This window comes from Daktulosphaira vitifoliae, unplaced genomic scaffold, assembly GCF_025091365.1.
Source record: "Daktulosphaira vitifoliae isolate Bord-2020 unplaced genomic scaffold, ASM2509136v1 Scaffold_1, whole genome shotgun sequence".
Lineage (NCBI taxonomy): Eukaryota > Metazoa > Arthropoda > Insecta > Hemiptera > Phylloxeridae > Daktulosphaira > Daktulosphaira vitifoliae.
This window is the reverse complement of record NW_026099572.1, coordinates 14831023-14852507: the sequence shown is the minus strand read 5'-3', so window position 1 is coordinate 14852507 and position 21485 is coordinate 14831023. Positions and strand designations below refer to the sequence as shown.

The window sequence follows — 21485 nt, the reverse complement described above, 5'->3', positions numbered from 1 at the left end:
TTTTTAAAAATATTTAATAGAACACACTTTTATCCAAAATCTACTAACCAAATTATAACTCTATTATAGTAGTAATTATTTTATTGTATTGAAATTTTATTTTGTAAATATTTTACCAACACAAAAATATTTTTACATTCATGAACTTACAAAAATAAATAAATTTAGTACCAAATAGTGGTTAATCATTACATTTTACCTATTTTACAATTCTAAATTATTAGTTCAACATTATAAACTTCACACTAGATCACATTCTTATAACAAATTTATGGAACAATAAAATATTTTCGATCATCTTTGGTTATAGAACGTAATGATAATAAAAATATGTTTGGTTGGGTTGGGTAAAAAATGTAATATTATATTATTTATTCACTATAAAAATCCAACAAAATTATTTATTAAGTAATTGAGGAATTTATATCTAAAGCAATTTAAGTCAATTTGTATTATTTTACTTCAGAACATTAAAGTATTTAAATCCTTTAAGAACTAATAAAAATATAGATTTTGTAATTGCAATAATATTGCTTTATAATATAATTTTATTGCTATCGTTTTTATCAAAGTAGTTTGAAATATTTATTTATCAAAAATTTAAAATTATATGCATATTATTAATTCTTAGTAAGAGAGAAATATTATACTTAAATTTTAACCTGTTAGACTAAAAGGGTATTAAAAATATTCCTTGGAAATTAAATAACATAATATAAGATTAACGAAAGAACTCACTTTTTATAAAAAAATTTTAATTTGAAAAAAAATGTGTTGTTATATAATATTTTTAGGGTATGTAACACTACAGTATTAGTATTGGATCTTATTTGTTTTAAATTAAAAGGACAGTAAGTTTTATCCTCAACACAACAACAATGTAAAAGAAATGAATGTTTATATATATTTTATATAGTGTTATTAAATTTTTTATTTTTTTCATTTATTAAATGAATATATTCACTTTCACTTACTTGTTAGTTAGGTTTTAGTTTATTAATTTACAAAACACAAATTTATAAAAAGAACTAGTCCATTTTCAAAATAAATATATTGATTTAAAATACAATCTTTTTTTCCTGGTGGGAATACAATTACAGGACCTTTTTTAAAGTCTTAAATAATTTCGATAGACAGGGATGCAAAAATACCGTATTTTATTTTCAGAGGTAATACATATATGTATATTACATTTATTATCTGTATTATACACAAATAATACACATTACACACAAATATGAAAAAAAATGGCTTTTATGATTATATAACTAAATCGATCGTCTAAGAAACAACTTAAGTCATATAAATTATTTATAACCTAATGTAAACAGTACAAAATAATAAATACAATTTCAAATATTAATTCTCAATATTTTATTGGTATAAATTAGTCTTTTTAATTTGATTAGGTCATAAATTTGAATAGCAATAGCCCAGCATATTGATTTTTTGGGGGAATTATTTTTAATATTAGTATTAATATTGATATTATTAGTATAAAATAATAAATTCGTACATAAAACTATTTTTAGGGCTTTTAAAATGTTTGAAGTTATATTTTTGAAAATCCTTGAGAAAATTTAAGGCTAAGTCCCCAAAAGTGAAAAAATATTGAAATTTAATCTTAATGTGAGATAATAGCCTCGTAGCTGAAGCTTAACATAATAATAAATAATTATAACAATCAAAGTAATTGAAGTAGCCAGGAAGCCACGAAGGTCTAACACTTTAGTAACTGCATTATTTGTTTTTAAATAAATTAATTAGTACAGAAAATATTATTTTCTGTATTACTGGAATTTTCAAATGCTGCCTGTATTTGATTTTTGGGTAGTCGGTTTAGATTCCATATTGTTGTTAATTATGTATCTACGAATTTCTAATACAAAATGGTATAAATAAATTAATTAACTTTTGATAATTATCGAATAATTTAATAAAGTCAGTTAGGTAACAAAAGTCCAAATACTTTTCCTCCTACCACAATAGATGGTGGTGACATTTAAAATAGAAACACCGTTATGTATTTAGGAATAACTCTTGACAGGAGCTTAACATTGAGATTCTATATTAAAGTTAAACGCACAACTTTTAACAATAGATACAATAGATTACACCATCTCCTTTCACATGAAATACTTCATCTCATTTTATAAAAATTATAATGTACAGCTATTTAATTAAAACTATATGGCCTCAAGCCTCGTAATTTTCGAGTGCTGTGATAAAAATATACATATCAATAAAATTCAAATATTCCCAATCAATATACTAAGGACTATTTTAAAATAATATATTCACCATACATCTTCAATAAAACTATATACTCTGATTTAAAAATTCTAAAAAAAATTGATGAATGATTCATCATGAATTATTTAAATAAAGTTATTTACGTTTTTACAACAAATTAAAAAATTGTAGAATTCCAAAAATAGCTAACTTATACAAAAAACACATTCTTGACAACCCTCGCAGTCTTAAACAAAACTGTAGTATAGATCTCTTGAGTGAAAAAAGACTAAACTAATTTTTTTCATAACTATAAGCTATGTCATTAGATAACTATCTTCTTTCATACCTATTGTAATCAACTAGTCTTTTGGTATATATACTTAGTGTTCTAATTTGTAACAGATTGTATTTTAATAAAATTTAAAAAAAAAGACAGTAGCTAAGCAAAGAGTAGTTGAACAAAAATTTAAAAAATTTACATATTAACTTTCTTTCTATATTTATAACTTTTTAAATAGTAAAACAGAAGTTAAAAGCACAATAAATATTAAAATAAATTATCAATTGATAACTCATAAAATTTAAAATAATATGTTTAATGATTTTGGTTTCATAATTAATGTGGTTATGCATTTTAATATTTTTGTATAAAGTTTTTTATTTTTTGTTATCATAATAAATAATTGTTTTTTATGAAATACCAATTGTATTTTATTGTTTTACATGTATTATACAAATTCCACTATACAATTACTCAATTAGTCAGATTTCAATTTTATTTTTCTATTATGTTTAATTACTCCAATGATACTTTTTAGCAAATTATGAATACAAAAATAAATGTCATTTAAGTCTAAATTTATCAAATTAAGTAATTTTAATATAAATTCATTATTCTAAAAAATAATTTTGTCTTTTTAATGTCATATTGTTCAATTTGTAAAATATATATGAGTGTATTTAAAAAATTAAATAACAACCTGTAAAAAATTATTTAAAAAGATTTTCATACAATTTTTTTGTAATAAAATAATTTTGAAACACAATTTTTAACGAGTTAATTTTTTGAAAGAACTTTATATGATAAACCAAGCATATGATGTGAAATGATCACAAAAGTTAAATAAAATAAATATTTTCTTTCAAAAATATAAATATCAAATTTATTTAATGTTTTATATATTTAATTTATATCAAATTAATAATAAAACTATTGTTGTAGTAAAAAAATAAATATATGATAATAGAATATTTTTATGAAAAACATTTTGTTTAAAATATAATATATACAAAGGTAGCATAATTCATTTTCATACATTTATATTTAAATTAAATGATACATATTTAAAAATTTTAATTTCATCATATATTCATCATCATATATAATCTATTATTTAATTTAAATAATAGATAATAATTTTTATTTAATGTAACCCAAATATATCAAATCATAATTACTAGAACACAAAAAACTTTACATTACAAATTTATAGAATAAATATTTTCCGAAGTGAAAAAAAACTATTAGCAATTATTAAAATTTTTTATAAATAAATAATAATTTATGAAATTATTAACACTTGAAAAGACTACTAAAAGTTTTTGTTATTATTATTAATTAAATATAAATAAATAAAATATTATGTTACTACTTAAGTTTAAAAAATATATATATTATATTTAATATAATAAACAATCGTTTTTAATTTATTCAAACAAATAAAACAAAAAATGGTATTAATCTGAGCTAATCAAATAAAAAGGAAATAGGTTATAAGAATATAGAAACATCAACAAAAATTGAGTGTTAAATATATGTATTTAACTTAAAGTGGTTTACCTTATAGTATAGTTATACAAAACAATCCTATTAAATTTAATCCTTGTCGTTGTAGCATTATTTACACATTAAAAATATGTAATTAAACATTATTTTTATTAGTTTTATAACATTTAAAAATCTAATAAACCACTTCTGTCACAATTCAGCACATGTACACAACTGTAGATATTCACATCGTAATCGAGTAAGGCAGCTTATAGTAACAACCCTTTAACATCCTATACTCAAAATACAAAGCTCTGGTTGGTTGAAGTAAAAAACTATTACCCTGTTTCTTTACTATGAAGCGTACATCTCAGTTCCCCAATCGTATGCGAATCAGATATTTGTGCGCACTCAGTATTATTACCCTCTGCGCAGCTACACAATACCCTGTAAATAAAAAATTGAAAATAACTATTTAAACCATGCAGTAAAATTGAGCAAGGGTTAACATACCCTTTTTTAAAAACAGAAGCCATTTTGATTTTTTGCACCCTTTTTTACTAACTAAGAAATGATGCAGCTGGTTAAAAAGGGTTGCAACCCTTTATGCAGGTGATTAATAGTACAACCCTATTTACAACCCCTAATACCTAAAACTTTTAAACAGATTTAAATTTTCTAACCAACTACTATAGTAAGACATTTTCAATTATTCTTTTTATTAATATTATCAATTTAATAATTGATTATACTATAATTAATAATAATAATAATAAGACAAATCTCAAAGTTTGTTTTTTCAACAATATTATACAAACCATAAATAAACAAATATTAAAATACATCCAATAAATAAAAAAACAAATATATTATATAAAATTTAACCTGAATATATTAAAATCTGTAAAAAAAATTTACTTTATAAACAATTTTTTTTTAAAGGCAAACATATTTTAAATAAAATACCACCTTTACTTCTTAAAGTAAATTTATTTATTTACAATTTTAAATTATTTCTCTTATCTGATATTATTATCAATATTCTACATTACCTGCGATAAAATTGCAAATGTAAAATTGTTATTTTTGATAACAATAAATTATGAAAACACGACATAAATATTGACAAACTTTCAGGCTTATGACACGGACAGTTTTATTGATCATTGAATAAAATTCAATACTCAGCAATTTCTTTAACTTAATTTTTAGGATTTTACTTTTAATAAGGCAACCTTTTAAATTCTATTGAAAACACATTATGTTTAGCTACTTAAAATTCGGGTTTGATTCCGTTGTGCTGAACTATGTAATTAACCGTCCATTTAAACACGAAAGAAGTAGTTTATAAAAGAGAAGAACGTTGGATATAAATTTTAATTAAAAAATATTAATTTATCACTACTATTTCTCTGCTATTTATTGCATTATATTTACACATATTAATATACTATTTTTTTACGCGCATCGCTTTGTATACCAACCTTTAATTTAATATATCAATTATTAGATTAAAAAAAATATTTATTTTAATATATTTTATACAAAAACCAGTATCATACAAATAATTATTTTGTGGAAATTACTTGTAGTTTTATAAAACTAGAAAAAAATTTCTTATTTTCTTCAAAATGTATCTAAACCAAATGCGTCATTTATCATTAGTTTCCTCGCCCTCACAATTATACCTAGCTTGGTCCTATTAATTATATATNATTTATTTAAATATTAAATATTATTTATTTTAATAATTTATATTTATTATTATAAATATATTGTGAATAAATTTAAATAAATTCAATTTCAACTTAGTTTTTATTGTAAAATTTAATTTTGCGGATTATCCGCGGAATTCGTTTATCCGTGGATGTCCTGCCACCCTATTCCACGGATAATCGGGAGTTTACTGTATATTCTGACGAACCATAAAATTATTCAATGGTTAAAAAAGAAATAATATTTTTATGGATTAAAAAATACCACGTAAAATATAACAAGAATTATTCACTTGTGGGTAATTTTAAATATCTCATCAATTAAAATAAATGTTTCTAATGCTTTTATATGGAAGGTTGCAGTAATTATTGACGTTTTTTTAATTAAATTTACATAAAATTAGGTGAGCAACTAATTAATATTTTTCATAAGGTTTCAATCTAATTATTTGATTTCTACATTTTTCAATGTGAAAATTTTTTTATAAAATGTTTAAAACAAAACCACTTTAACATCTTCATGTTATCAAATAAAAATATTGCATTAATATTATTTAATTTATTTGAAAAACAATAAATAGCATTATATGCACATATAAACACACTGTAATACCGTTAATAAATTTTACTTAATAATGCCATAGCCTTTCTTCAATAAACAAAACTTACAAATCAATACCGAACATAGCATATCTGACGACAAATTTTCAGTTAAAAAAAAATTATTTGTCAATGAGTAACAGTGTTATTTATCAAGATTGTAAGCTAAACTCAATTTATAAGACATAACAGACATAAACACGTAACCTTAAGTTATATGTCGGTGTATAAACAATTCAAAAAAAAATTTAAGACCACCTCTATCTTTATGTCGAGCCTCGTGGCTTCTAAACCAAGTGTTCCATATAAAATATAAACTTCATGGTTGATAAATAATTTACAACAAAGGCCTAGTGATAATAATAATAGACTTATTCAACAAAACGTTTTCTTTTGATCTATTTGTGTACTTCCAAGAAGTAGCGGTGATCTAACAAAAATATGGACATGTAGGAACACTGAAGAACCTATACCATAGATACTCGAAAAACAATCAATGATATTCAAATAATAAAATACACTTTAGTTCTCTGAACACATCTATTTACATGCACTAGGTCTTAAGTTATTTGTCCTACGACTACCCGGAATTAATGAACAATTCATTCTTAGTACATAAGAAGTACAGTATTATTCAATATATTTCGACGAATGCGTGTCCATCCTGTTATTCTATTCATAACATATATTAGTACCTGAATAGCATGCTTGGATATGAATTGTGAACATACGGAATCCAGACCATAAAATAATACACTAGGATTTTGATATAAATGTAGTTACTACATTGTCACGAATTCTCTGCTTTTTAAAGTACATAAATGCATCAAACTGAGCCCTCCCAACAGTCACTAAAACAAAAGGTACATCTATAATATCCACCAATCATATAATACAAATAATCATTACCCAAGTTTAAAAGAAAATACATACTTAATTTGATTATAAATTATTCCAAACACATAATATTGATATTTTTAAAATAAGAAATTTCTCATAAAAAAAAAAATGGATCACATAACTCATAAGAGAGTAAATTATAAATAAAAAAAAATAATCAACCTGAACAATTATAGACACAGTTATCTAATATATCACTAGTTATACAAAAATGAAGTTACAGCAATGCATCCTCTTACTCTCAGTGTACTTTCATAAAATTTGAAGGTAAATTATAAAGTTTACAACCCCTTAGTACAAAGTTCATCAAATATTTCCAGGATAACTTTTTTAATTTAATTATAATGAATGAAGTTTTTAAATACCAGATCATTTATATGAAAGAGTTATCATGAAAATGTAAAGATTACAATTGATAAAAATAATAAAAACTGTGTACATTTAAAATGTTCTATAAATTTTTGTTTATTGGATGATAATAAATAATAATAAAAATATATTTGACATTATACAATGCAATTTGTTATTATTACAATTATAAATATTTTACTTGGTTGCCACGGGAACGTAAATTGGTATAAAAAGCTATACATTTAATATTGCTTGTAGACATTTAAAAATAATAAATTAACATAAAATTAAAGACACCACACAGCCAATTCAATATCAAACATACATATTACAAAATATTTTAAAATGTTAGGTACAATTAATCTTCATTTTAAGTCATGGGTTTAAACAAATAACATCTATATTAAGTTTCTAGATAGAACAGTATAATATTGTGCAAATCATAACAAGTATAAAGAAAAGTATCTAATAGAAATATTTATACATAATAAAGAAAAATAAAGTTATTAGTTAAAATAAAAACAATTAGACAAAGATAACATAAATTTAACTATTGATTGTTGACATATAACCTAATGGTCGTTGACAATTTTTGAAATAATGTAATAAAACAATACAACAGTAATTATGCATTTCAGTAAACATTATAATTTTTGTATACTTTTTTTATATAGATATAAGAAATTTTAAGACTGAGAATCAATTAAAACTTATTTAATAATTTAAACAAAATCTACAGTTCCCATGCAACTTTACAAATATCTTAATAGTAAATCAAACACATTAAGAGATTATGAAATAATTAAAATTGATAAAAAAATAAATAAAAAATAAAAAAAAATATAATATAATATATATGCTAGTTTTTGACCCAAAAATCAAGAACGTTATTTTATCAGATTTAATGAAGATTTGATTATAATATAATGAAATAAATGCCATATCATTTTTTAAAGTTATTTTTCATAACTTTTGAATTTTGAAATTTAAGATATTATTTTTCAAAATACATTATGAAACATTATGAATTATGCAACATAATTTTAGCATGTCCACTAATATCCATGAGCAACCAAATGGTCACCAAGCTTTTCAACAACTGATGCAGCTTGTTGTGGTTGAATTGGATCTTCATAAAGTGAAACAACTACAGCTTGTTGAGTTTTTACACAATGAGCACCTACTTTACCCAACTTTGCCCTAATAACTTTATCAGTACCAGATAAATAAATATATCTACTGCCAGCTAACGTTACACCAGAAGCAGCTAAAACACCCTGGTTTTCGAAACCAGCAATCAGTCGACTAAGTTCTTCTTTATTGACATCAAATCCTTCAGATTTTGCCCAAACAGTACCATCATGACCAGAGATAGCAGCCTTAGTAACACATCTGGAAGCTATTAAATGTTTGTCAACATAATCTTGCCACGAAGACATTTTTGTATATCTTTTGAAGTAAAAAATTTAAACAAGTATACTTTGTAGCATCAAATTACTTTATAACTAGCTGTGTTTTACTACACAGAAAAAACTTTCATTCAAAAACACCTGAAAAATAAAAAATAATTATTCTTATTAAAAGTATTTTAAATAAAATAGGTACACTTATTGATAAAATATTGAATCTTTAATATGTTGAAAGTATGTTGTATATAATAAAATATTGTAAAAAAAAATAGCCTCTCAAAACCCTACATTATGCCGACTTATGCTCTAACAGTTTAATTTATTAGTAAAAATAAATACTGTTCTAAGACAATATAAATGTCAGATTTGTATATTATCCAAACATAAAATAATGTAATATTTTATATAAAACAAAAAAGATAATAATTATAATAAAATATCTTTAGAAAAATTAAGATTTCTCACATAAGATAAATAGATATCCAAGGGCTATGTTGTTACATTGTCTAAAATTTATTTGGAAAAATTTACATCATTTATAAATGTTTTAAAAAACACAATAAATTAAGAAATATTTTTCTTCTAAACATTTGCCATTGATTTCAAGAATTTGTACGCAGGAAATAATAATGATAATTTTCTAATTATTAAATGGCGTATTTAATAATGTTTTAAAAATTTAGTTCTTAAAAAAATATACATATAGTGGATCTACTAAAATATTGTACTTTTTAATTTGAATTTTATTTTATAATTTAAAAAAACACAACTTTTTAGCACATTTCTTAAAAAAATGATTAATGCATAAAATGGTTGATTAATTTTTTCTTTACAAATAACCCATTAAAGGTAATTTGAAGTCCGTTTATTTTTATCTCTAGTCATTAATGAACTGCACTCTTTTGCCATAGTATAAATGCTTAAAGATAAAAATAAATGGACCCACGTTCCACCTTCAGCCAATTACAATAAAGTATTAATAACTTTTAAAAACTTTTTAAAAAATTATTATTGACCCGTCACTTTCTTAGTTATGTCATTATTTATTTTAAAGCTATTAAAAAACTTAAGTTTATGATAGTATTTTAAAAGGAAGAGAAGTATTAGGACATTTAATTTTTTACTTTAAAACATAGGATACTACTAAAAAAAAATTTATAAATGTTTTAAACATTGAATTAAATCATAATTTTAATAAATTAAAAAGTAAACAAGTAGTAATTATATTTACTAATTTGTTAAATTATTTTTTCATTCATTTAACAAATATAAAGAGACTATATAAAGATAATTACTTTTTCAGCAATAATTTTATTAAATCTAAAATACTTCTATAAAATATATATCACATAATTTGTATTGCAATTTTAAAATTTATAATAGACTTAACATTCTTTAAAATTTTTTTAGAATTAATTTAAATAATTAGTTTTAAACAATACCAATTTTTACACAATTAACTTTAAAATTAATAATTCATTTTAAAAATTAGAAATTTATATGACCTAATATTAAAATTATTCACATATTATTTATAACTATCAACGAAGTAAACAATTATAACAAAATATATATTTTTGCAAGGCAGCTAATTTTAGTCAGATCATTAATGATATGTCATCAAAAATTATTTATTTAGTCAATACACTGTAACTGATAGAACTAAGTCATAAAAAATAAAAAATTTTAAGTAATCAATTAAATAGTTAATTTAATTAGATAACATAAAGAAATATACTTACTTTAAATATTAAACTACAAAAAATGTTTTATTACAAATTATTGTTTCTTTAGTAATAAATTAAGATTAACTAATAATACTTTAGTTAAGGCCAAGGGAATAATTCTTGAAAACAGATGTTAATAATAAATATGTAAGAGGGGATATGACATCAGAGATGAGGTCATAGTTTAAAAAAACTTTAACATTAAATAAACACTTTAATACTTCATTGGTACCATTTCTCTAAAACTTGAAAATAAAAAAAAATATTTAAAATAAATAAAAAATTAAGTTCTATATTATACAAAATATGATTGTTTTTCCTTAGTAAAGTTTGTCCTAACTATATCTTAACAGATAAAGTTATTATTTGTTAAAATATTTATAACTAACTAAATGGAAAATAAAATTTTAGCTAGATATAAGTAAAATAAAATTGAAAATTAATTCTTATGCAATAACAAAATATGTATTTTAATGATATGTTTTAAAATAAAAGTTTACTATAAATAAATTATATTATAAATTTGTTTTTTAGAACGAGTACATTTAACAAAGAAGTACTAAAAATAAATAAATTACCAAGTATTTTTAACAAAAGGTAATTTCTTTGCCAATTTATAGAATGAGTAGTCATATCATGTAGAATTTACAAGGTTATTTAACTCAGAAACATTCACTAACCCTAAAAGAATATTTGAAGCATAAAATGTTGACATCATCTAAATTAACATTTCTTTTAGAACAATCATTTCAATTATGTTAAATGAAAAATGATAAAAAAAAATCGCAATTTTGATTTTATAACTATATATTCTGTTAAACATCACTAATCATCAATAAATTAAATCAATTGGAAAATAAATTATGCCTTATAAATAAATATTACAAATTTAACTTAATTAAATCATTTTTTATAAGAAACACTATAAAGGGGCCAATTACAATACATTTTTAGAACACAAGAGAAAATCTTATTTAATGTGCCAGAAAACTATTAACTTTTTTAAATGAAACATATCAATTACAAAAATATATAGTATCTATAAGTAATTTGATTTAATATCAAACAGGCGTAGGATAGAACTACTAAGAAACCGGGATTTCCCAGTGGCTGTAATACAATTTTTTTTATAAATGGGTCCCTCAAACCACTTATCCACCCCTGAATTCATACAATGTAAATATTGCAAATATAAATTTATTTTAATACAAGTTGAAAAGAATATTAGGAGAAACAAGACAAATTTAATTTCATATGCATAATTATACCTATTTAACTGGAAATAATCAGAATATTAGAATACAAATCAGTCAATTAGGTAGTTCAGACTTAATGATTACAAATTTAAAATATAGGATATTGAAATTTCTTAGGAATAAATAAGTACATAATACATAATACATAAAGTTCTTATAAAATTTTGGTTGTAAAAAAGAATATAATACTTAATAATTATACAAAAATTGATCTAATTTCAATATAAGAAAAAATATTAATCTAAAATTATAAAAAAAAACAATTTTGATAATAAAGTAAATGAATTAATGTTAATACATACATAAGTAATTTACTAATATCTTAAATAAAATATTAATTAAACTGTATCAAATAAAAAACTTTAAAACCATTACTTCGAATTAAGGAGCAAATTTTTTCCAATTTAATTATAAATTAACTATGTAAATAATTAATGGAGGAAAAAACAAATAAGGACATTACCTAATTTGGTAATAAAGGTCTAATAGAGTACCTATTGACCTAAATATAGACATGATCATGCAAAATAAACACAAGCAAACAAAATGTATAAATGCTAAACGGAAAGAGGGGGTAGAATACTAAGACATTTTATAAAGGTGATATTTTTATTTGTAATTACAATTCAAAAACGTGAAAAAAAAATGATCTATTTACCAGCTGAGCGTTTAAGAATGATGTTGATACACAAATGACTAGCGTTTACCAAGACGTGATAATGTAACGTTCTGGGGTGGTGTGACTGGTGCCAGTACTGTACTTTATCGGTAATGAATGAAAAAATAATTAAAAATATTACAACAAAACTTAGCACATGAATACACGTCGAGGTAATTAGTTGTTCGTTGTTGTAGAGAAGAAAGGCGGCAAAAAAGCGTTCCACCGAGATTTCGATAGCCAATTTGAAGAAAACTAATGGGAATTGAAGTTATGAAGGAAAAATACTAATGAAACGCGACGGGAATATCAAGTAACAATTGCCCAATAATGGCAAGTGGCAATAAAAATGAACTGTGCGCGTGCGCGTTTTGTGGCCTAGACTGGGTAGATGTTAGTAACGACAAGTTTAGTGTACAAAATCGTGGAGCTCAAATCGTGAGCGCTAGAACAGCTGAAAATATCACTATCGAACTATAGTATTTTAGCCGAAAATACGTTAATCGAAAATATATTAGCAGAAAATAATACTGATATCATTAACATCAAACATTAGTGATTATATGTTAATTATATTTAAAATATATATTAGTTTCCTATGATAATATACTAACCGAGAGACTTGTGCTAATTGAATAAGATACTGCCGGAAGAATATTTTCTGCTGTTCTGTATCCCTTCGCTCAAATTAACAATGGCATGATTTTCGCCAATACAATATGATCAAAATTTAAGAATCCCTGTTTTTATGTCGTCTTATTTTAGCTTCGGTGTGAAGCTGAGAAGGTATTCATTTTTACCATGTATGTTTTTTTTTGTCTACCTCAAATTTTTTTCAACATCTTTTAAATCAATTTTACTCTCATAAAATTATCCCAAATTGTATCTAGCTAAACCTATCATCGCTATAATTTGTAAAAAAAATGTCATCTTTTAAATTCCAAATAGGGTAACTAACTATACCTTGTCATTATTGTGCTGGGGGGTTATTTTATTGGCAATATCAACATTTCAAACTTAATAAAATATGCAAAATAATGCGTCTACTATAACCATAAAAGTCACTAAACAATTTTGTGTAGATATCGTTTAACAATCATAAAGACGAATGAATGCTTTATTAAAAATTATTTGATTCTCAAGTTACCATTAACAATTAAATGTAGTACTTAATTTAATAAAAAGTTGTAAACATTTTTAGATTACAGTAAAGGTTGACCTTAACAGTAATTCTCATGGTAAAATGACATTTTTTTAACAGGTTTCTAAAATTTTCATTCAAAATTTTTGTGTTACTGAAAACGGAGTTTCAAAAAACATCAATTATGTCGAAGTTTAAAATAAATTGTAGATTTCTCTAACATAAAAAGTATCTTAAGTGCTATTTCCTCAAACAATTTAATCATTATTATTATGCAATTTCTTCAGGAGGAAGATATAGATTTCCTTTACGGGAAAATATTTGTATAGCGAGTGTACAATGTATTTGTTTTTATAATACATAAATAATAATAATAAAAATTTTTATAAATTGACTCACTTCAGGACAAAATCCTAAGTTTAGGCGTATGTAAACTTTTTTCTTAGGAAGTTTAAGGAGGTCATGGATTACCTCATGGTTATTCCTGGGAATGACTTCGATCTTTTTCTTTAACAAACTAAAAATTATATTATATTTAATATAATATAATTTATGAAAAAATTTTATTACTGTTTTTATTATACGACAATATATTTTATTGTCATATAAAAATTTTTTTAAGGAGAGAGTATTACATTTAGCTCCCTCCCTAATTGTTTTATTTTATATACAAGTTAAATCAGAGATGTATTTACAAAGGTCCGCAGGTAGTACTCGAGCTCTACAGGCATGACCTGTTGACATGCCTATGATCCTGAGTAAAATTCTAGAAAATTATAGTTTGAAAAGCTTTAATTTATTATTTCATAAATATCAATGTTGCAAAAGTGGCGTATGTATACTCCAATACGAAAACACCATAAAAAGCCAATTTTCAATTAGGTTGTAACAGGGCAAACAATAGCAACCTCAGGGCGTTGTGAGAAATGATTTTGCAAGTTCTTCATATTTGTTTTTCAGTGAAAATAAATTTTCCTTTCTTTAATCATCAATTAAATTTGTACTAATTTTCTGTTGTAGGGGCCACTGAGCCACTTACAATACTTTATCCAAAGACAAGAAAAGGTTTGTTATTAATTTAATTTTTTTAAACATTTATTTTTTATAGTACTCAAATTTTAATTGACTTTGAAAAAATATATGAGATTCTTTTTAAATAAATATAGAGAGGCCATTTATGTAAATTACAGATGGTAATTAATTAATGCAATACAAATTTCATAATTAATTAATTATTTAACTATAATATAAAATAAGTTTAAATTATACAAATTATACATTTATTTTTAAAAATGATGATATTTGTGTTTTGCTATTATTATTACAAAACAATATGTGACATATACATTTTTAATAGAATAATAGAACTATTAATTACTTAACATTATATTACATTTTTATGTACAATAAACCAATTCTATTTTTAAATAATAAAAAGTGTCATTATATTTTATGAATTATGTTATAGGTATAAGTTCTGAGCGTTCACAGCAAAGTGGCTGAACAGATTCTACAACCATTGATCCACACAAAACATCATATGCACATCTATTTTGATTAGCTGCAGCGGTAACAAATGGCAAAGGAAATAAAAATGCAAAAAACAAATTTTTAGTTAAAGAACGCAACACAGATCTCTTCCAACCTAAATCACCACCAGGTGTAAGAGCAATATTATCTTGTGGTTGACCTCTTATATGACATATTTTTTCAGCACGTACAACTGATAGATCTAATAACATTTTTCCTATTGTAGCACCTCCATGGTAAGTACTTCCTCCTTGTAACCAATACACCTGAAAAGTTAAAGTGCAAATTAGTATGAAAAATGAAAGTCATAAAACCAAATAATAAAAAATATTATTAAATCAAAAATATTATATCATTTTAAAAAATGTACACCAATATCCTTTTCAATTTTTAGTATAAAGTATGGATCTAAAATGATAAGCATAATTATTATATTATAAAATAAAACTTTTTTTTGAAAAAAAAATTACCAAACAATTTATATTCTTAGGACTATTCTTTTGAATAATTAAAAGAATTCTTATAAAAGTAATAATTCACCAAATTTGTTTTATAGATGTAATACATTACAACATTACCTCATAAAAACATACAACTAATCGATGAGTTACTTCTAGGAAAAACAACTCGGATGTCATTTCAACTGCTGTATTATAATCAACATTAAAATCATCTTGCATTATTATACTATTATACTTGGTAAAATCTCTAAAAAAAAATGTTGATAAGTATTTTTGGTAAAATAGTTTATTGTAAAATAATTGTATTGTAACTTACATTTCCAAAGAATCAACTGCAAAATAGGCGACAATAAATTTTAAAAGACTTAATAAAATGAAATCTATGAACTCTGCAGTAAAACGCTTCCACAATGGTGGGATTTTACATTTATAACCTAATTAAATTCATTAATTAAATCTCATAAACTTTTAATTTAAACATTTTAAATTACCTTGAAATTTATTAGGATCGATAGTGGCTTCCTGTTCAGTACAAGTTGGTGTAGGTATGCTATCACGTTTTAAAGAGTTAGAATTATTTTGTTTTTGAAATGTTTTTAATGATTCTTGCTGTAAATGATTGTAACATATTTGATAATTGTGTACAGTTGTTAACCATGACCGTAACTGATCAAAGTAATCTTCTCTTATTTGTTTATTAGTCATTTTTAAATTACTAGATTTTCTCGATTCAGAAGAACTACTTTCCATAGCTTGAAAATTATCCAGGATTTAGATAACTTTTTTAAAAAATTAATAAACACGTCACTCAATTACTCTATAGTTTAAAATAAAAATAATTTTTTTTAAATTGTTATCATACATATCATGTTTATCTGTATATTAAAACCAAAGATCTTTGATTACAACGCTATGTCTAAGTGTTCTATTTTGATAAAATAATTTTACAATAAAGTGATAACTAAGTTTGTTATCCTTTTATTAAAAATTTTGTTTGAAAGACTTTCTTTAATCGTACAAAAAGATAGCGTCTATTGTAAGGTTAGTTAACCTTGTTATATTTTTATTTCATTTTAAAAATAATATTAATTTATTTAAATAATACTTCAAAAAATTTTAACAAAATCGCATCTGTCTGCTTAATTATTCACATATATTGATATAAAATGAATATGACAGTAAATAAGTCGTATATAACATTTTTTTGAACAAAATAATTATTTTCTTTACAAACATTTTTAACAGATTTTGAGAAAATTAGTGTTCAATGAGTTACCTAAAATGATCACTCCGTATATACTCCAACATAAATTAAAACACATAGGCCACATCAATTGGATTATTGGTAACCGCTTTTTGTTAATTTATACCTGGAGTGATAGTGCTACATACCCTCCTGAAAAATATTAAATATTTAATATTAACTGACAAGCTTGTTAATATTTAGATAATAGCCGCCATTATAAATGTACGATTGAGATCCGCTTTCGCAAATTAAAATAAGAATCAGTTATTATTAAAAGCTTATGAGTTATAGTATGAAAATTTGGGAAAAGATAATAGATAAGAGAATAAGAAATGAGACATCGGTATCTAAAAACCAGTTTGGATTTATGCCTGGTAAGTCAACAATGGAGCCATTATTTTTATGTTGTTTGTTGACATATAGTGTTAATAAGAGAAAATAGGGAGGAAATTAATCAAAGGCTAGAGGTGTGGAGGTGTTGAAAAAAACGGTTTAAGAATAAATAGGAGTATGAGTTTGACAAAGGAGAATACGGGTTGTGAAATTAGGAGATCAGTGATAATAGGCGAGGATGTGATTGGAGAAGTGGAAAGTTTTAAGTATTTAGGGTCAGTTGTGCAAAAGAGTGGTGGTATTGACGATGATGTAAGACACAGGATTAAGTGCGGGTGGTTGAAGTGGAGAGAAGCGTTTGGCGTCTTTTGCCATACAAGAATTTCAATGAGGCTGAAAGGTAAATTCCACAAGACTGTAGTGAGGCCAGCTATGATGTATGGTTCAGAGTGTTGGGCGATTGATAAGAAAGTAGAGCAGAGATGAGAATGCTTAGATCGATGAGTGGAGTGACTAGAGAAGATAGGATAAGAAATGAACATATAAGAGAAAGCATAAATGTAGCATCAATCGTGGATAAGATGGGAGAAAATAGTGTAATAATACAAAAATTAAGATATAAATAGGAGTATATACAGGGTGGCCCACCACTCACTGACAACTTAAATAACTTTTGATCCAGTTAATATTTTTAGTTGATTTTTTTTTTAAATAATAGTTATACGTTAGGTCTATAGCTATATCTCAATAATTAATTTTTTTACATTTTATTAAAAATATTAATTATTTTTAAATTTTAAATAAAATGTAAAAAAAAAATCTAAGATAGCTATTTTGTAGAGTAGAATTTAAGAAAAATTTTAGTAAAAAAATATCTTATTAATATTCAGTAGTAAATATTCTGTAGCGTTTTGAAGTTTGTGAAAATTTGAATTTTCATGTACTATTTTACGGTATTAAACATTGAAATACGTATTGAGAAAAGGACAGAAGAAAACGCTATCTTTTCATGATTACTGTGTATACATATGATGATAATGTGTATACATTACAAACTTGGCATTAATACCATGATAAGAAATTAGATAAGGCAATTATTACTTATCACTCTCATTCAAAAGTATATTGAAAAGATAGCGTTTTCTTCTGTCCTTTTCTCAATACGTATTTCAATGTTTAATACCGTAAAATAATACTTGAAAATTCAAATTTTCACAAACTTCAAAACGCTACAGAATATTTACTGTTGAATTTTAATAAGATATTTTTTTACTAAAATTTTTCTTAAATTCTACTCTACAAAATAGCTATCTTAGATTTTTTTTTTACATTTTATTTAAAATTTAAAAATAATTAATATTTTTAATAAAATGTAAAAAAATTAATTATTGAGATATAGCTATAGACCTAACGTATAACTATTATTTAAAAAAAAAATCAACTAAAAATATTAACTGGATCAAAAGTTATTTAAGTTGTCAGTGAGTGGTGTGCCACCCTGTATATATTATGTATTTTGACCAAGTTTATGTATGTTTGGGGATTTGGTCAATTGGTGAGTAACGAGGTTGTGTCGGGGTAGTAGAGTCCGAGAGTTTAGAACAATAAAGACAAGTAGATATAAAAAGTAATAATTAAGGTTCCTCTTATAGAGATATTATAAATGACCCAACTAGTAAATACCTGTAATAATACACTGAGGCAACGAAGAGGCGGTGGCCATCTCACGAATACCCAGTCGAAGTGTTATATATAAAGTAGAAATCACATTAGGTCTTAAACTCTTTTAGGCAAAAGAGTAACTACATTGGAATAGAAACGTAATCGACGTAATCTAAGTATATAAGATGTAACGGTTATTAAAGTTATATATACATTTACCTACAGTTATATATTTTTTCTCTTTGATTATATTTAAAAAATAATATTAATCATAAAATCTAATAGTTTAATATTCTGATAAAATTAATTTCTTATAAATTTAAATGGTACAAAAAAAATCAATTTTTTATTTTGATCTTATGGTTTGATTTGATTCCCATTAACAGTAGTATCAAGTAATGAAAACCATTCGATGAAAAACTTTTCATTTTCTAATTTTTGTTTCATTGTTAAAAGGATAGGAATTTGTAACTTTATTTTTACAAATATGGATAATGACCGTTTTTCCTCTATACCCTTCATTTATTTAATAATATTTAAATAAATAAAGTTTTGTATCGGAATTAAAATAACGTGCAAAGTATTGATCCAAAAGTTGTTTTTGATCAATCATTTCCTTAATTAGATTATTATCTATTAAATAAGTTAGTTCATTAGGGATGTTCTCATTTGAGAAATTTAAGTTGACAACCTTATAGGGGATAAACATAAAAAATATTATGATTGAAAAATTGAAAGAAATGTTGAACTAAAAGAAATTATATAAAAAAAAAATACTTNAATTGAAAGAAATTTTGAACTAAAAGAAATTATATAAAAAAAAAATACTTAATATTATTTTTATTTTTTATTAATTTAGTATTTCATAATAAGTGAATCATTCTGTATATTGATTCAAATGCTAATTACATTTAATAACACTTGAGAAATTCATAAATCTATTAGTCATTTAATTAGATTTTTATAAGAAGTAATACGTCAATTAACGTCTTTGATTTAAGCTTATCTAAGGTATTATGTAAATTGATTTATAATTAAGCATATCAAACTTAAGAATTAGTTATTATTTATATGTATTAAACGGGGTACTATTTTAAAACAAATTAAATATTTGAAACAAACTTAATAAGAAAAAAACATTTATGTACACTTAATAGTTCATCATAATATCTTGATATAGTTATATCAGTATAAATAAAAGATCTCTGGTGGAGTATGGGGATACAGCTCTCATGATGATTTTTATTATTAAAGTTTTTCAACCCCTAATAACAAAATAATTTGATCGTTACTACCGTCTGTTTAAAATAATTTGTAAAATATTTTTAAAGGCTAACAATTTTGTTAAGTGTTGTGTACGACATTTTATGTTAGAGCCATATTGAAGATTTTAAGTATTAAAATCAAGAATTTTAATGAAATTTCAACTGAAAAATAATTAAAAAATTAAAAATTCATTAATATTTTCATAAAATGTAATTTACGTGTACAACAATCACTGTTTAACATTGTAATACATTTATTTAATAATTATTTAAACATTTTAAATACCGCGTATAGTTCAACCAATAGGATCGCTCAAAATTTACGCTATCTATCAGCAAAAAATTGCGTCCAGCATATCGTTTCGCTGTGTTCATTCTTGAGAAAAATTTAATTGCCGATAATGTATACGGCGTGACTCATTTATGCGTATTTAATATGACTCCATAAACTCTATAAAAATAAAATAATCCTAGATATAGTATTTTTTGGATTTTAATAAAAAAAGTCGAAATTCAGCAAAAATCCCTAGAAAAATAACAATACAATCAGAAAAAAAGTTTTATTTTAAAAATATGCCGTCTTTTTGAAACGGCATTTATATTGGGTCGTAAATTGACAAATGTTGCCGGTTTATAATATGCTAAAGCAAACAGTATAAAGTATTTCTATAAATCGGTAGTGATTATCCATATGTGAAATGATAATTGTTGCCATCTTTTAAAATAGGTACGCTTTTTTCAGATCGTCTCTAAAATTTCAACAGCTGTAAAACTTTGAAAATCGAATATTTATAAAATAATTTTTTAAGCAAAATTTTTTTTTCAATTGATATATAAAAAATTAGAGTTTTCATTTAAAAATCGATAGTTGATATGAATTTAGAGTATATGGAATGTAACAGAAAATTAAAATTTCGTATAAAGTAGCTCGACAAAAATTCATTATTGTTAAAAAATAAAAAAATGTTTATATATATATAAATTAAAATATGTTTATTTAAAAATATACAACAGAATTATAATAACGTAGATTTTTATCGTAAAAATGTTTACTATCAAAATAAGTGAATAACATATTTAATTTGTAATATTTACCATTATAAATCATATATTTCTATGTATTGTACAATGTGGACATTGCATTAAATTAAATGCACACTTGAAGAATAAGAAAGATGTAGAAATTCTTTCAGTTTAATTACTAATAGAAGTTACTAGGAAGTGTTTT

At 23.4% G+C, this 21485-nt stretch overlaps 2 protein-coding genes and 2 long non-coding RNA genes across 11 annotated transcripts in view; 1 reads left to right on the top strand and 3 right to left on the bottom strand.

The window, feature by feature from the left end:
• LOC126902821 (uncharacterized) overlaps positions 1-4922 on the bottom strand; it is a 55384-nt gene extending 50462 nt beyond the window's left edge. The window contains exons 1-3 of one of the 2 annotated variants that reach the window (XR_007703347.1): positions 4822-4922; positions 4517-4659; positions 4076-4450 (exon numbers count right to left, since the gene is read on the bottom strand). This is a non-coding gene — a long non-coding RNA (uncharacterized LOC126902821). The other variant, XR_007703346.1, reaches the window with a different exon arrangement.
• A 2736-nt stretch (positions 4923-7658) lies between these two features.
• On the bottom strand, positions 7659-13301 carry LOC126902786 (profilin-like). 3 transcript variants are annotated; one of them, XM_050680410.1, is made up of 2 exons: positions 13234-13301; positions 7659-9119 (listed from the first exon to the last, which is right to left on the bottom strand). In XM_050680410.1, the coding sequence occupies exon 2, from the start codon at positions 9006-9008 to the stop codon at positions 8625-8627; it is 384 nt and encodes a 127-aa protein (XP_050536367.1). In that variant the 5' UTR covers positions 9009-9119; positions 13234-13301; the 3' UTR covers positions 7659-8624. The 3 variants fall into 3 exon arrangements, with proteins under 3 accessions (XP_050536367.1, XP_050536352.1, XP_050536359.1); XM_050680395.1 differs by lacking the exon at positions 13234-13301 and adding an exon at positions 12620-12911; XM_050680402.1 differs by lacking the exon at positions 13234-13301 and adding an exon at positions 10721-10833.
• LOC126902830 (uncharacterized) lies at positions 13050-15563 on the top strand. Of its 2 annotated transcripts, none has more exons than XR_007703350.1 (3): positions 13050-13174; positions 14781-14825; positions 15229-15563. It is a non-coding gene; the product is annotated as an uncharacterized LOC126902830 (long non-coding RNA). The 2 variants fall into 2 exon arrangements; XR_007703351.1 differs by lacking the exon at positions 13050-13174 and adding an exon at positions 13268-13405.
• On the bottom strand, positions 15024-21470 carry LOC126902671 (uncharacterized). Of its 4 annotated transcripts, none has more exons than XM_050680206.1 (7): positions 21353-21450; positions 20544-20708; positions 17028-17147; positions 16243-16530; positions 16068-16185; positions 15869-15998; positions 15024-15556 (listed from the first exon to the last, which is right to left on the bottom strand). In XM_050680206.1, the coding sequence occupies exons 4-7, from the start codon at positions 16499-16501 to the stop codon at positions 15218-15220; spliced, it is 846 nt and encodes a 281-aa protein (XP_050536163.1). In that variant the 5' UTR covers positions 16502-16530; positions 17028-17147; positions 20544-20708; positions 21353-21450; the 3' UTR covers positions 15024-15217. The 4 variants fall into 4 exon arrangements, with proteins under 4 accessions (XP_050536163.1, XP_050536130.1, XP_050536152.1 ...); XM_050680173.1 differs by having other exon boundaries at positions 16243-16568; positions 21353-21449; XM_050680195.1 differs by lacking the exon at positions 20544-20708 and having other exon boundaries at positions 16243-16568; positions 21353-21470.
• Between the last annotated feature and the right edge of the window lie 15 nt (positions 21471-21485).